The sequence below is a fragment of the Caloenas nicobarica genome, chromosome 3 (assembly GCF_036013445.1).
Source record: "Caloenas nicobarica isolate bCalNic1 chromosome 3, bCalNic1.hap1, whole genome shotgun sequence".
In the NCBI taxonomy this organism is placed as follows: Eukaryota; Metazoa; Chordata; class Aves; order Columbiformes; family Columbidae; genus Caloenas; species Caloenas nicobarica.
The window spans coordinates 77,915,357-77,930,482 of NC_088247.1; the positions used below are offsets into that span (position 1 = coordinate 77,915,357).

Consider the following 15,126-nt stretch of genomic DNA (forward strand, 5'->3'; position numbering starts at 1 on the left):
AAATCCATCTGGCACAGGTGGTTGTTTATGAATTGTGATTTTAGAAACAGTAGGAATGACTCAAAGCCCAGAGAACCTGAAGCCTGGAAGTGTTTGAGGCAGTTTTCCCTCAGTCCACAGACAGGCTGGGGCGGTGTCTGAAGTTCAGATGCCAACTTTGCCCAAGTTTTCAGGTGTTTAAATACACATGCCTCATATCACAAAGGATTTGGCTTACTCTCACCATCAGGAGAATTTTGGTTTTGACTGGATCAGCTTTCTAGGAGGACAGAGAAATAACTGTTGGTGCAACTAGCTGAAGAACTGCATGGTTTTGGGGTTGGGGTTTTTTTGTTTGTTTGTGGGTTTGATTTTTGTTTTGTGTTGTTGTTTTAGTTTTGTTTGTTTGTTTGTTTTGTTTGTTTAGGGGTTTTTTAGTAACCTGAAATCATCATTAATCTAAGCATCTCCAAGGACTTCCCAAGCAGTAGTACAGTTAATGCTACATGCACTTCTCTCTGGTCCACCACTCTAATGCAACACATTCAATAATCATGTGCCAACATACTAGCACATCTGAACGAGATTCCCAACAGCTGCAGGGCTGAATTTATATTTTGGGTAATCTAAGCCAATGCCTCGGAGTCCAGATCATGCCACAGCTTGAAAAGATTAATAACTCAGCTTTCACATCTGCTTTTAGCTCTTGTACTGTTCTATGAGAACAAATTGAATGCAATCATATGTGCTTGTACATACAGTGGATGCCTCTTTTCCCTGGGCTGAGGTGGTGCTCATCAATGCAGAGCTCATGTGGGACCCCCACTGGTGACCGTGTGCCATCACAGCTCTCTTCAAGTGATTTGGGGAGCAAGTTCTCTCCATCCTCCCACATTTTCTGCCTGGGTGGGAAGTGAGATGCTCAGGCCATCTAATGGAATGCAGCTGTGACCCAGCTACTGCGTGGGGAGGGAGAAAGGATAAATACCACACGGTCACAGAAGGGTCATCTAAAATTGCCTTAAATCTGTCCTAATCAGTCACATAAACCACCAGGAAGGGGAATACTACTCAGTGGTCAGCACAGGCCAGGCTTCTTGCTAGTACCTTCTCTCCGCTGTGTCAAACAGAGCACATCTGTGGCAGGGAATCTGGTTCAGCCTGTAACTCTCAAGTTGAGAACTGTATTACAGGGCACTGTAAGGCCACTGAAGTTGTATTAGCAAGTTTCCTAAATACTCAAGAAGTGTCCAAGGTGGTTCAGTCAAATTCTGATCTATAGTAACATATATATGCTAGTCAGCATCCCTTGTAATTATAAAGAGCGTAAATCTATTTTCACAAAAACAGTATACTACATAAGACTGGGAGACATTCTTTCCACAGTTTATGGTGTTTTGCTCTGCACTGCCTTTCAGAGTTTGTAGGGACTGAATGCATATAACAACTGTTGAATCTCTGAGGGAAAAGCTGTGTCTACAGGCTACGCTCACAAACCTCCTTGATGGACAAGCCCCATTCTGGATTTGATTTTCTTCAGAGAAAACACACAGAGTTTGCAGAACTACTAATATTTTTAGGTAAAAGGTAACCCAATTAAAACGTAAGAGTTGTGCAGCAAAGGGAACATAAAGAGTGTGTAAATTATGAAGATTGGTGGTAGGGACCTTCTGCATTATTGTGTTGGAGTGCAAATCTGTGTTAGGAGCATGAGGTCTCATTGGAATTTCAGAACAATATTGAAGTAAAATGACAAAAGGTCACACAAGCTTGACCTTGAGAAGTCATTAAGCTGAACATCTTACACCAGGCAGCTGAAGCTGAGACAAGTGGCTTTTCACATCTCTGCAGGGGCTTGCAGTCTAGCAGAGTGCCTCTCCAAAAGAACAAGTCACATGTTGGTACACACCTTCAGAAAAAGTAGAAAGCCGAGATCCTCTGCAGGATGCCTGCCGATGGTATAGAAACACAGCAAGAACACACGAAGAATTAAGAAATTAACAATACAAAAATTAGAAAATGTAGATGAAAAGCACTACCAAGGAAGGAAAAAGAGTTGACTCTAACATCTGAATGGTTTGGTGCAACATGCTGCAAAAACATCCCAAGCCACGCTGCGAGGCAGCCCAGATTTAACATCGGTGCCTGCCCACGGCACACTGAGGTTTCAGCAGACACAACTCCACCTAGCGAGGAGAGGGACTGCACTGCACAGTCAGCCTTCAAGTTAGGTATGAAGGGACTCCGGTGACAAAATCATCTCTGGAAGGTAACAAACCCTACAGCATTACACTGCCCAGATGCTGATGAGGCCTCACATATCTACCCGAAGTCTTACTAGACCAGAGTACAGCCTCTCCTCGATTCGACTTCGATACAATGTTGAGAAACGTTTTCTTCCAACTTCACTTTATTAAGCCAGACACTGATTTCGTAAGAATGTAACTGAAGTGACATCCCTTGGATTTCATCACCTGGCTGCCTCTTCATGTGTCCCCAACAAACAACTGACCTGAAGATCTTTAACTTCACTGGAAATTTATTAGTGGGTTTTAACTTTGAATCAACATCACCTTTCTGATGATGATGTAATAAAAACAGAAACACACCACTAGTGTTGTATGTCCAGGAGTTTTAATACATGGTCCTTTCTGTTCAGAAAAGTTATTGCATTAAATTATCATACATAAATTCATCTGTATTAAAAAAAAAAAATCTTCATTTTACACAACACAATTTTGACACAGCAGCTAAGGGAAAACAGATTTTATATGCAATTGTCTCAAAACAAACAAAAACTAGCTCTTCCCCAGATCAACAAAACTGCTATTGTATTATTCAGTAGTTACTGCAAATCCCAACTTGAACACCACTATCCCCACAAGTGTACAGCTCAGGAAAAGTGCCATTCCAAATTACCATCTGCAAATCTGAAATTTATTAAACCATGACTCTCAGCATGTGTTGACTTTTTCTGTTAATGGAATTAACATACAAAGCGTGTTTAATTTAATTGCACACCATTTTCTTTAAATAATTGTTTTTCTTTTATTATGACTTGAATAGATTCACAAGTTACAAAATATCAATGCTACCTACAGCAGTTCATACAAATCCACACGTGTTTCAATTGTGACAGGCACACAAACATGATATTGACCACCCAAAGGAAAGGCCAGATTCCCTGATTCATTAAAACCAACATCCGCATAAGCCATGGGTGACAGCAGAGACAAAACCAGTAGGTTCTGCATTTCATAAATAGATTGATGAAGGGAGTGGTGACCGAGGCATAGCAGAGTACATGGCAGAATTATATTCTAAATTTTATCCCCTGAAGAGGATAAGATGTGCTATACCAGCTTGCAACAGAAGCATGAACAGGGCTCTTCTCCTGTTCAATCTTATGCCATAGCTGGGAATTGGGAAAATACAATTCAGCTTCTTATACAAAATTCTTAAGCATCACAATAATCAGAGTCTTGAGCCACAGTTCCACAGTTTACCCTTCTCTTGCATAGAAAAAAAAAAAAAAAAAGAAAAAGGAAAACCCCAAAACCATAAAGCTCATCTGTACTTATTCTACACTCACAAGATGCTTTCTTCTGCTGTAAAGAAAACAATAAAAAAATATCCTGCCTTCAGAGAAAAAAAAGCCCTCACCTCTCCCTCTCCTCTAAAATAACCGCCATCATGGAGAGCTCTCACTTATCATTCACTTGAAAATATTTATCAAATTAAGTAAGGCCAGGTTGCTACCTTTGCCCACTTAAACGGATGATAGAGCATATATTATTTCAGCAGACTTCTCTAGGTTCTGGTATCAAAGATAGTTCACTAGTGAAATAACACGTGTGTGATTCTCTTATGGAGATAACATGTTCTCACAAGTTCTAACTCTCACTGTCCCTGTGCCTTAAAATAAAACCATAGGTATTCCAGTGGTTTGCAACCCATTTTAGCTAAAAGCATCGAGTAACCCTTTAAAACCATTTTGTACATTTTCTTCTGTGATTTGCTAGCAAAAGCCTCAAACACCGGAGAGCAAGTGAGCAGAGACAGTAGAGCAGGATGCTTTGCAAAATCTGATAGTTCAAAAGGCATCCAAATAGCAAGAGAAAGAAAACTGGCCACTGAAGTGAAAACTGCATTGAACTAGCACTCTGAAACAGGGAGAAAGGAAGAAGCTCCAGTATAAGCAGTTATGCAGAATGTTTTACTAGCTGTATCTTTCGGTTGTTCAGGCAGTCACAAGGTATTCATTACCATGATACAAATTGCAAAAGCTTTTACTTGAAAGCACAAGAGAAATAGGAAACTTAATTATTCCAGTTAAGAACACTTATTGACAGGCTAATACAAAGTTACTTAGCTGTAACATGATTTTCTTGTAATTAAGGAAGTCTGCAATAAAGGGGAAGAAGTTTACACAGCTTAAAAGGTGATGCTGATGATACTTTCTAAAGCCAGTCTTTACACAAGACCTGGCTTATTTTATTTTCAGAGACATTGAAGGAGACAGCCATCACCTTTAATCCAAACAAACAAGCATTTGCATAAACTTCCCCCACCTACATTGGAGTTCCCAACCAAATACAGTCCTTACGTTTTCTGCAGATAGTTTTTCTTGGTTGTTGCTGTATTACATGAAACAATACTAATATTTGCAGCAGAGACAGAATGCGTATTTTGAAGATCGTATCATTTACAAAAAGCCTCACAGCTAGTCTGTTCAACCTGTGCTGCTTCTGTACAGCAAAACTAGCATCCTGCTTCTTCCAAACGAAACAGTACTTTCAGACCCTCTCCATGCCCTGCACACCTCAAGAGCATTTCTGCCTCTTCACTATGGTTTCTACCAGTAGGTAATGGCCCTTAATGCATTTATGACAGCACCTCAAGCAAGAGTGCATACTTCATCAAACGGACTTGACCCCAATGAAGTCCACGAGCAAACAATGAAACGCGACACGTCGGGGAAAGTAATATTCTCACTTCTTCTCTGAAAGGAACGTTTCTGACAGCAGATTTGTTTCAGACAGCTGTAACTAAGCTGACAGGCCAACTGATTAAATAGAAGCAGCCCTTCACCTAAACACAAAAACCTATACAAAAAAGCATTTTAAATTTAGATTTGCCTCTGAAATTAACAAACAGAATTTGGATGTTGGAGAAACTGAAGAGTCTGCACTGCTACAAAACAAATCAGACTGTGCAAATCCATGTTGTTTATCTGCAGTGCTGAGTCACATCTAGATGGTGGACGTGCCTCACCAAATACCACACCCTGCAAGCATTTCAGCACTTCCTCTCCTACCAGAACCCTGCCTTAAAAAAGAATTCCTACAGCGACATGATGAGAAGTGATCTTTTCCTGCCATATGGTGTATGTATATTTAAGACTTTCACAAACATTTAGCCAAAAGTTGTATATTATAGTATTTCCCAAGCCACAAACACTACACAAGCCATTCTTACAGGATACGCTGTCCAAGGACATGTGATCTTGATCTTACTTCTCACTCCCCTACCCGCCATCCACCAAGAAAAGCAATGCATCTTTGCAGGCTTTGATCATAAGTCTTCAGCTTCTGGAATGCAGCAGTTAGACTTCTGCATTTTTCAGGGACTAAAAAAACCCATTTAGTTCATATATTCAATGTACAGCATTTTCATTAAGTGCTTTCACACTCTGTAAGAACAGTTGGCTCACTTCACACCACAGAGGTGGTACTTTCTGGATTTATACGCATCAATCTTGAAGCATTTCTCAGATCCTGTAGCTGCTTGGCTGGCTTTCCAACTCCTTCCTCAAATCTTTTTTCCACAACAGGAAGGACAGTTTCATACAGGAAGGATGCATTCTGCCTAATGAATGCTTTCTTCTCAGGGTCCTGTTCACACCGTAAACTGTAATCAACATGCTGGACAGCCACCAGGATGATTTCCACGAGACTCTCCAAAAGAACCATATGCAGCTCTGGAAAGTAAAGCTTTAATGCTTCCTCCAAGAAGGCCATAGTCTGCTTAGTGAAAGCTACCACAGTATAGCTAAGGTTGACCCAGCAGTCATCACCCGTGTATTGGTCAAAATTGCCCACTCCGCAGCTTCTCATCTCCTCCCTGAGTTTCCCCAGTGCCTCTGGAGTCATTAGGTTCATCCTTCTCCACATCTCCTCAGAGTTGCGGTGCTTGGTGGCCTCAATGATGATATCCTTGTAGCTCTGTAAAGCACCTTTGATATCCTTAACCAGAAGGGCATGAATGATGAAGGTGAGGTCCAGTCCAATCTCGCTAAGCTGCTTGCAGTGCTCTTTAGCTACCTGGGGTATTAACAAAAAGTGAAAGGTGTTACTAGTGTGCACATTTACCAAATGCATAATTCTCAGAAAACAGGGAAGCATTAGTCATGCTTCACTTATTTCTCCTGCTTTGAGAAATTCCTTATTAATGAGAAATTAATAACTAAAAGATAAACCCTGCCTGTCAAAAATACTCCAGACAATTACATGACAACCCACTCACACACACTTTTTTTTCCCCTATTAGCAGCTGAAACAAACCATAACCTGAGAAAGTTAGTCTTGCAATAAATTATGGAAATGTAGTCCAGGACAGGCTTGGAAAATAAACAAAAAGTCTTCAAGATACCCAACATTCAGATGTAGCTTATGTAAATTTTAGGACCTCCTACTAGCTAAAGGCAAATTAAGAATAAACACATTTTGCATTTCTGATAAAGGCAGGGGTTTTCTTGCTGTGTATTTTCATCTTAATGCTTCCCTCTGAATATTAACCTTTCAATGCAGGAAACCTCTCCATAGACTCATTCAAGAGTCAACAACTAACCTGGGGTTAGAAAAGAGGATTTACAAGCTTTGCAGCCTTTGGTTTGGCCATCATGTCACATCACTCACTTTGGACCCTCTTACCTTGACACACTCTGCCGCAGTTGACAAGCTCTCTTTACTATCGAATACTTGTTTACTGAAGGCATCTACGAACATCCTCATGGAAGAGCGGGCCCAGACAACGAAGGCCGAGTAGCAGCCGTTGTTGCCAGCAAAGTCTGTCTCAAACTCTCTCGCCGTCTCTAGAAGGCTGGTGAAGAAGACGTGGCAGAGCTTGTGGATGTAGAGCAGCGTGGCACCCTCGATGCGCAGCTGTCGGATGGCCGTCTGCACCGCGGCCGCACGGTTTTTCAGGAAGAGCTCACAGGCCTTGGTGGACTGGCCCAAGCGAATGAGCTGGGACACAGCTCGGCGGGTGGCCCGCGGCCCTCCCCGCAGCGAGCGGTCTGGAGACAGCTCAAATACGAGCACGTCCGTAAGCTGCCGGACCCGCTCATCCACCTTGGCCCGCAGCTCCTTCACGGGCTGGCTGACAGGCTTGTCCCCCAAGTACTCATTGAGCTTATCCAAGAGGTCCACCGCCCCCTCGAAGTCCCGCTGAGCAATGCAGACGTCCAGGTCCTCAGGCAGCTCCTGAATCCACTCAAGTGAGAGGTCAACCGCCTCCTCCTCAGCAGAGGGCTCTTCCTCCTCCTCATCCTCATTCTCCTCAAAGGGGTTGGTGGATTCGGGGGGTGTCGGGGCAGGCCGGGGAGGGGCCTCCTGCTCCAAACGTTGCTTCTCATTGAGGGCCTGGTTGCGCTTGGTCTCCTCCAGCACCTCCAGCCACTCCTTCTTGATCTTGGCGTTCTCAGCCTGGAAGATGCGGCTCTCTGGGAACATGAGCAGCTTGAACATGTCCTTCATGGGCGGGTTGTCCTTGACGTTGACCACAGCCAGCCTGTCGAGGGGGTAGAGGGCGTCATAGCGGTAGGCGCCGCGGCGGTTGGGCAGGGTGGTGGCCACCAGCAGGCAGTCGTTCATGAGGAAGGCGTGCACCCGCTGGATCTGCGCCATGTGGTCGGCGTCGTACTCCACCAGGTCCCCGTTGTAGACCAGGTACTTGCCGGGGCTCTCGGGCAGGAGGTGACGGCAGCCCTCCACCTTCTCCAGGAGGGTGGTGAGGGTGCGCTGCCGCCCCTCCTCGCTGGCCGCAGCCTCCTTGGCCGACAGCGGCAGGAAGGGGTCGGTGGCGGCGGCACGGCGGGCGCCCAAGGCGGGGTCATCGCGGTCGGCCTGGAGGAGCAGGGCCTGGGTGACGGCCTCCATGATGCCCTTCTGCTCGGTGAGGATGTGGCTGAGCTGGTACATCTCGCTCTCCAGGTAGCTGATCTCCCGCGCCGTCTCGATGAACTGCCGGTAGTTCTGGTAGACGTTGCGCTTCAGGCTCTGCGCCGTCTCCTCGCTCAGCGCCTGGATGCGCTGCCGGTGCTCCTGCAAGTCCCGGTCCCCGTCCGACTGCTGCGATAGCTGCTTCACGTACTCCCCCGCCGCGAAGCCCCCCGACTCCAGCTGCCGCCGCAGCCGGCTGCTGCCGCCACCTTCACCCAGCGACAGCGCCATGGCCGCGCCTCCCGCTGCCCGGCGCCCGCCCTGCCGCCGCCGCCGCCGCGTAGAGCGCGACTGCGCCTGCGCGCAGCCGTACGTACGCCGCCTGCGTAAGCCTCGCTGCGCCGATTGCGCATGCGCGAGAACCCCTCCACCGCCGCGGCAGCGCCGGCCTCGGGTGGGGACGGGAGTGGGAGGAGCCGCTCACGGATCCCTCCGTGCGCATGCGCCGGAGGGGGGGGGGGTTAGTGGAGGGCGTTCGGCGCATGCGTAGTCGGGAGGCGGTGGTGGCGTTTGCGGCGCAGCGTGTGTGCGCGGCAGCCGCTCGGGCTGTGGGGGCGGCCCCGCGCGGCATGGAGGACAGCGATTTCGTGTTGGCGCTCCAGCTGCAGGAGCTGTGGGAGGCGGAGGATGAGGAGGCGGCAGCCGCAGCAGCAGCGCGCGCCGAGGCCTCGCCCGACCCCTCGGCCCTCCGCCCGCTGTCCGTGGTGGACGAGGCCTGGGAGCTGCTGGACCCCAGCCCCGACGTGCACGGCCTCTTCGTGCAGTTCAACGAGACGCTCTTCTGGGGGCGCCTGGCGGCCGTCGAGGTGTCGTGGAGCCCGCGCATGACCCTGTACGCCACGGTGGGGGGTCGGGGGGCGGGCTCGGAGCGCGGCCCTGCGTGGGGAGGGGCCGGGGAGCGGCCTCCTGCCGGGCAGCGGCCCGGTGGGGCGGCGGCTGCGGTGCGGGGAGCGCTCGCCAAGAGCGGGAAGGCGGCGGGGGAGCCGGTGCTTGCCGAGGAGCGCTGCCGGGTGGCGTGCACCGGCCTCAGGTTTCGGGAGCTGCCGTGCCTCTGAAGGGGCGCAGCGGTGCGCTGGGGCTGTGTCCGAGCTGTCGGAAGAGCCGGTGACCCGGCAGGTGAGCAATGGCGCGTCTCATCCTATAGCTGTGGGGTTTGGGGAGGGACAGGAAAAGCTGTCACTTGTCGCTCTGTGCTGCTCCTAACTGCGGCTTCATAGGGACGATGTGCTAGTGCCACAGTTTCGCTTCTAGGTATTTGAATGCCCTGCTTTTCTAACGTAGTTCACACTCTAGGATGTGGGTTGGTCGCTGTCATTATCTGTTCTGTCCTTCATTTGTTGCCTTTGACAGACATCAATGGCTTTTCCGGTGGTGAGGGCAGAACTGGAGAGATATTAAGGTGGAATAAATAACTTGGTCTTAAAGTGTGTATGTCAAAACTGAAAAGAATATACTTGTATTGCTGTCAGTTTTGTTGTTCTCTGTTTTTATGATGGTTTTAGAGCATGGCAGAAAGGCAAATATGAAACAACATTAATATTAACAAGACTTAGAATGGACTGGGAGGAGGAATATACAAGAGATCTGAGATTAAAAAAAAAAAAGCTTTGAAGTGCAGGCTGCAGTTCTGCAGGAAATCAGCTGATGCAATTACTGGCTGCTGGAGTCCTCACCCCTTTTGTCCTTTGCTGGTTGCAGTACTCCTTAGACACTTGAAAATATTTGGATACTGGACTGGTAGAGGAATAACTCAATAACAAACCAACAAAAAATGAGTTTTTTTCTGCTGGATTACTATGCATAACTGATGATATATAAAGGTTCAGTCAGAGTCAAAAGCTGGGGGAGGAAGAGGGGTGAAATTGCAGCAACTGGGAGTTAAGTTGCTGTTGACTGCTGTGAATCTCCAGCCTCCGTTTTATATATTTCGCTCTGTCAGTTCTAATGAAAACAGTCCTTTGCTTCCTAAACAGGTTAGCTTGGAACAGTCCATTGACTTTGTTTTTATAATTGCTTGCTTTGAATTAAGTGATTGCAAGAGATCTAATAAATTACAGTTTTGCTTTTGCTAGTTTAGTCACAGTTTGTTCTAAGGAACTTGTGGACTTTTTTTTTCCTTCTTGGTTAATTATATTGAGTTTTTCAAGTGTTTTTTTGTTTTCTGAGTTACCTAGCATGTGTTGGAGAGCATTTTAACTCCAATTCTCAATTTTCTTCATGTACTACAGAAACAAGTGGCTTTTCATATTTTCTTTCTCTCTTCTAGCTGTGCTGGAGTGTGTAAATATGAAGGAAAAGGTGGAATGTGTTCCATTCGTCTAAGTGAGCCACTCCTAAAGTTAAGACCAAGGAAGGATCTGGTTGAGGTATTGAAGATTGCTCATGAATCTGCACATAAAATGTATTGTGCCTCTCTCTCCGCCCCATACACACATTTTGCATTTCATAGTGGAATTCTCGTATACAGTGACTTGTAGATAATAAAATAGTGGTGGCTTTATTGCTCTGTTTGTATTCCTTATGTGGGCAACATCATGGTAATCTTTCAGTTTTGTGTTTCCAAATGGACAACTCTGAGTAGGAATCTAAAGTCACTTGTTTATTTTACTGACTTGAAAAAGGAAAATTATCTTTTAATATCAAAACCAAACATGCACTGAAAGCACAGTCAGAGAATGGCTATGGTTTCGTCTTCTAGCTCAAAAGGCCAAAACCAGAAATTAAGGATATAGTATATGACTGTAAACAGAACTTTGGGTTGCTGTTTGTGCTTGTTTGAATTGGCTCGACATTCAGATTTGCTTAATGAACGGAAATGCAGTGGAGTTACAACCTACTCACGAGTGTATCTTTCTTTGGTTTCAGAGAGGATGATCTCTTTAAAGATCTGACTTAAGTCTGAGCGTTATTTCCCCTGTTTGGAATGTCACTTACTGTAGTAATATTCTCCAGCGTGTTTTGGTGGGATGGCAATAGAGGTAATACGATTTGACAGGTAGAACAAGTATTATGTTTTTATGACCCATACTGAACATGTGGACGCATGAAAATAAGATCAGTACTAAGGTAAATGTAAAGGAGCGCAGTACTTCCAGCTTTATTTTAAAATATGTGTCATGCTTTTCAGTAGATAGCTAACAATTTGCATCATTTCAGACGCTGTTGCATGAAATGATCCATGCCCTGCTTTTTGTTACTAATAATGACAAAGATCGTGAGTCTCATGGACCAGAGTTCTGCAAACACATGCGTCGCATTAATCGCTTGACTGGAGCTAATGTCACAGTAAGTGTAATCCACTTAACATAATAGAGGATTTTTCCTGATGTAGTTTTTCAGCATGCCTAGTGTGGTATGAGTTATACACTTGTTCTTCTTTGATACACCACAGTTAGCACCAATGCAAATTTGCATCGAAGTGTGTGCCAGTTCCATAGTTATTATGCTTGGGAGAATGGTGGGGACAGGTTGAGGAAGATGTGGTGAGTTCTTAGTCATATAGTTTTTGAGTATACCCTCTGTAAATATTTTTCCTTAAAATTGTTTTAAACTTGAAACAGCTTAATGATACCAGGGACAGCATAGGTTCATGTTAAGAATAATATTTGGGGAAGAGCAGTCTGTTTAAGTTAAGATTTACTATCAGTAAAGGTTAGTGGGTTGATGATGTTTGAAAATCATGTGTCTGGTAAGTTCAATTAAGATAATAGCTGGAGGGAGGATACCATACTGGTATTGTTTACAATGCATTCTAAACAGTACATCATTTAGGGTGAAATTTTAGATAGATTTTCAAAGTTATTTTATTGCAGTTCAAACAAAATAGCCAGGGCATATTCCTACACATCCTGTCTTTTTTTTTTTTTTTTTAAAAAAAAAGCTTTGTTTTAATGGTATCTAATTGTTGATCGAATTTTATCCAGGTTCAGCTCTTTTAGCTGGTAATGTAAAAATGACAGCAGTAATGAAATGGTAATAAATTTTAAAAAATAGAGCTTGTGATCTAAGAAGCTTTCTGAATGACTGCCTTTTTTTTTTTTTTTTTTTTTAAACCTAGATCTATCACAGTTTTCATGATGAGGTGGATTTGTACCGCCAGCACTGGTGGCGATGCAATGGCCCCTGTCGAAACAGAAAACCTTACTTTGGATATGTGAAACGTTCAATGAATAGAGCACCCTCTGCACGAGACTTTTGGTGGGTTGAGCATCAGGAGACATGTGGAGGTACATTCACAAAAGTGAAGGAGCCAGAGAACTTCTCCAAGAAATCCAAGGAGAAAACTCAACCAGCAAAACTTCCAAATTCTGACTCGGCTAACAAAGGTATTTAAAATAATTATTTTTCTTACTTTCAAATGGGTTTTGTTCAAACAGTTCCTTGACAGATCAACCACTATCTGAGATTTGTTTAGGTATTACTGTTACATAGCAAAGAACACCCATTTTATTTGTGCATTTCTAGGCTCCTTCTCAACTGTTTTCTAAAGGTTTAGTTTGCTACACTGTTTTCAAGCAGCAGTTTTTTTGGGAGAAGCATATAAAATACTAAGCCCATGATTTATACATGAAAAAATTACTAACTTTTCTCATTTTATTATCTTCTTATTTTTCAGGCAAGACACAAACAAGTGATATGCAAGATCTGATGCCTTTTAGTGGAAAAGGATATCGGCTTGGAAGAGGAGACAGGGGACTCTCAGAAAATAGCACAAATTTCAGTAGCAGTGTTAGAAACAGTGAAACACCTGGTTCACAGCATCATTCAGCAGTGAAGACAATACCAATCCCTAAAAATGAGATAAAATTTGAAAAATCACCCCGTAGTGGCATCTTCTTTCCACTTTATACTGATGATGCCGGTGAGAAAATCAACTTAGCTTCGAAGTGTGAGTTTCCTAAACTCTCTGTTGCTAATACAAAAGCTTACAAGAATGTTAATGGATCACCTGTTAAAATTGCTCGTGTTATGGAAGAAAAGCCAAACCAAGGTTCTGCAAATGGCAAGAGGATTATACCACTTTATAACAGGCCACCAAAACAAATTTGTTTAGAGCAGACAACAGCAGCTCAAGTTGCATCTGAGAAAAAAAGCTCTGAGTGTACTAATACAGTGCAGCAGTGGCCGAAAACGGAGGACAGAACTGCCTTTGAAAATTATTTCATTAAAAAAGGGAGTACTGATGTCACTTTAAGTATAAATACACTTATGAAGACCAAAGCTGAAACTACAGTGTCCTCTGCAAGTTCCAGCACTGCTGTAAGACAGGATAAAAAAGTCAGTTGTCCTGTTTGCCAGACTGAGGTATTGGAGTCTAAAGTAAACGAACACCTTGATTCATGTCTTGCATAAAACCTTTCAGAAAGCTGTCTCAAAAAGATAAACCAGGGCTGAAAACATTGCTTAAAAACTACTCAGGGTTTGCTTAGCTGTGGTTACTTCCATGCGTGCCTGTTCTGAACTGGAATTTAAACTACTGTTAGCATGCTGAACAACAGCTTTGTGGGGTTGCGTGTCAGCGCTGACTAGGAAGCTAGCTGCTACTTGGGTTCCAAAGAATCAAAACTGATGTTTTAGTAGGTGGATGTTTGTGCCAGTGTTCCTGCTGGAGAACCTGGGTAATGTAAGAGAAGGTGGATATTTGCCAAACCGCATGTTTTCAAGGCATTTTTAAAAATTCAGTCATTTTAAATCCTACTAATTTATCTTTGTTCTTAAGACTCCTTTGTGTTGTTTTTTGGGGGTTTTTTGAAGTGTTTTTGGCCGTTCTTGAACACCTATAATACAAAAGAATTCTTCTGTTTAGTGCAATTAAGTGCCAGGTATTTTTAGAATAGTAAATATTTTGCGTAAGCCACAACAACAGTCTCAGGTGGTCCTTCTTGCCTGTGACCTTTCGGAAAAGATAGATGAGAGTAAGAATCTCAAATATGGGCTTTTGTCAAAGATGAGAGAGGCGTAGGCATCAAAAACATACCATGGCATCCATTCAGCTTTAATGGGTGGGTTGTAGCAAGACAAGAGAAAATCTAGAAGGGTGATGAAGCTGCTAGGAAGTCAAGCACAAGACACTTGGTAGATGAGGAGAAGGCCCTACATTGAAGGGCTCGATTAAAAACAATCGTTTTGAGGAACTTGTTTTCAAAAAGGATTTAGAAGTTAGCTATACTGTTAGCAGTTGGAGTGGTCAAATGGAAACTAGTGAACATCTCTCTTACATGTCTTTTGGTCAGGGATCCCAGCCGGACTCTACACCCACTTCTGATGGTTTGCACAAATTCTGTGTTGGAAGTTCACTAGTTTTTAGTATGTGGGTATTACGTGAATGAGTAATGGACCTCCATATGCTGGTACGAGTAAGTAAAATTCGTGAGGAATATTGGTAGCAATACTGGTAAGGACTGTTGCAGGCTGTATTATAAAAGCCTTCACAATTTTTCAGTTAAACTACCAGTGCTTTACAGACCAAAACGGCATTAAATTGACATTAGCTGACAGTATCTGTTTTTCTTCTTCTGGAAGCCAGCCAGCTTGGTGGTTAGTGTTCAACAAGCCAGTCAGTTGAGCACTAAAACCATTGTGCTGTGAGAAGTTTTGAATGCTGAGCAGATGTGTTTTTTAAATAAACTTTCTAAAATGTTAACAGATCTCTTGCTGCACGGAAAGTATTTAATTGGTTAAAAAGTTATCAGCTTGATTCTTTACTTGCAAAACTGATTATAAATATTTTGTTTATAAAAATAAAAAATGCTGTTACACATATTGTTGCTACAATTTTAAATGGCTATATGAGCCTCACATGCACATGTTTGCCTCTTCTGGAACACTGATATGCTTGGCGCCCTGACACTTCCCTCGGGAGCCTGTTCCAGTGCTCCACCACTCTCTGGGTGAAGAGCCTTTTCCGCCCTCGCCACAAAGCCCC

The 15,126-nt window shown here is 44.0% G+C and overlaps 2 protein-coding genes across 2 annotated transcripts; one reads left to right on the plus strand and one right to left on the minus strand.

The window, feature by feature from the left end:
- Nucleotides 1–2,610: 2,610 nt before the first annotated feature.
- Nucleotides 2,611–8,465, minus strand: EXOC8 (exocyst complex component 8). Its single transcript, XM_065632897.1, has 2 exons — nucleotides 6,912–8,465; nucleotides 2,611–6,302 (listed from the first exon to the last, which is right to left on the minus strand). The coding sequence occupies exons 1-2, from the start codon at nucleotides 8,430–8,432 to the stop codon at nucleotides 5,694–5,696; spliced, it is 2,130 nt and encodes a 709-aa protein (XP_065488969.1). The 5' UTR covers nucleotides 8,433–8,465; the 3' UTR covers nucleotides 2,611–5,693.
- Nucleotides 8,466–8,699: 234 nt separating this feature from the next.
- On the plus strand, nucleotides 8,700–14,934 carry SPRTN (SprT-like N-terminal domain). The gene is made up of 5 exons (XM_065632900.1): nucleotides 8,700–9,033; nucleotides 10,468–10,567; nucleotides 11,358–11,486; nucleotides 12,259–12,526; nucleotides 12,817–14,934. Exons 1-5 carry the CDS (start codon nucleotides 8,771–8,773, stop codon nucleotides 13,551–13,553), a joined length of 1,497 nt encoding a protein of 498 aa, XP_065488972.1. The 5' UTR covers nucleotides 8,700–8,770; the 3' UTR covers nucleotides 13,554–14,934.
- The last annotated feature ends 192 nt before the right edge of the window (nucleotides 14,935–15,126 follow it).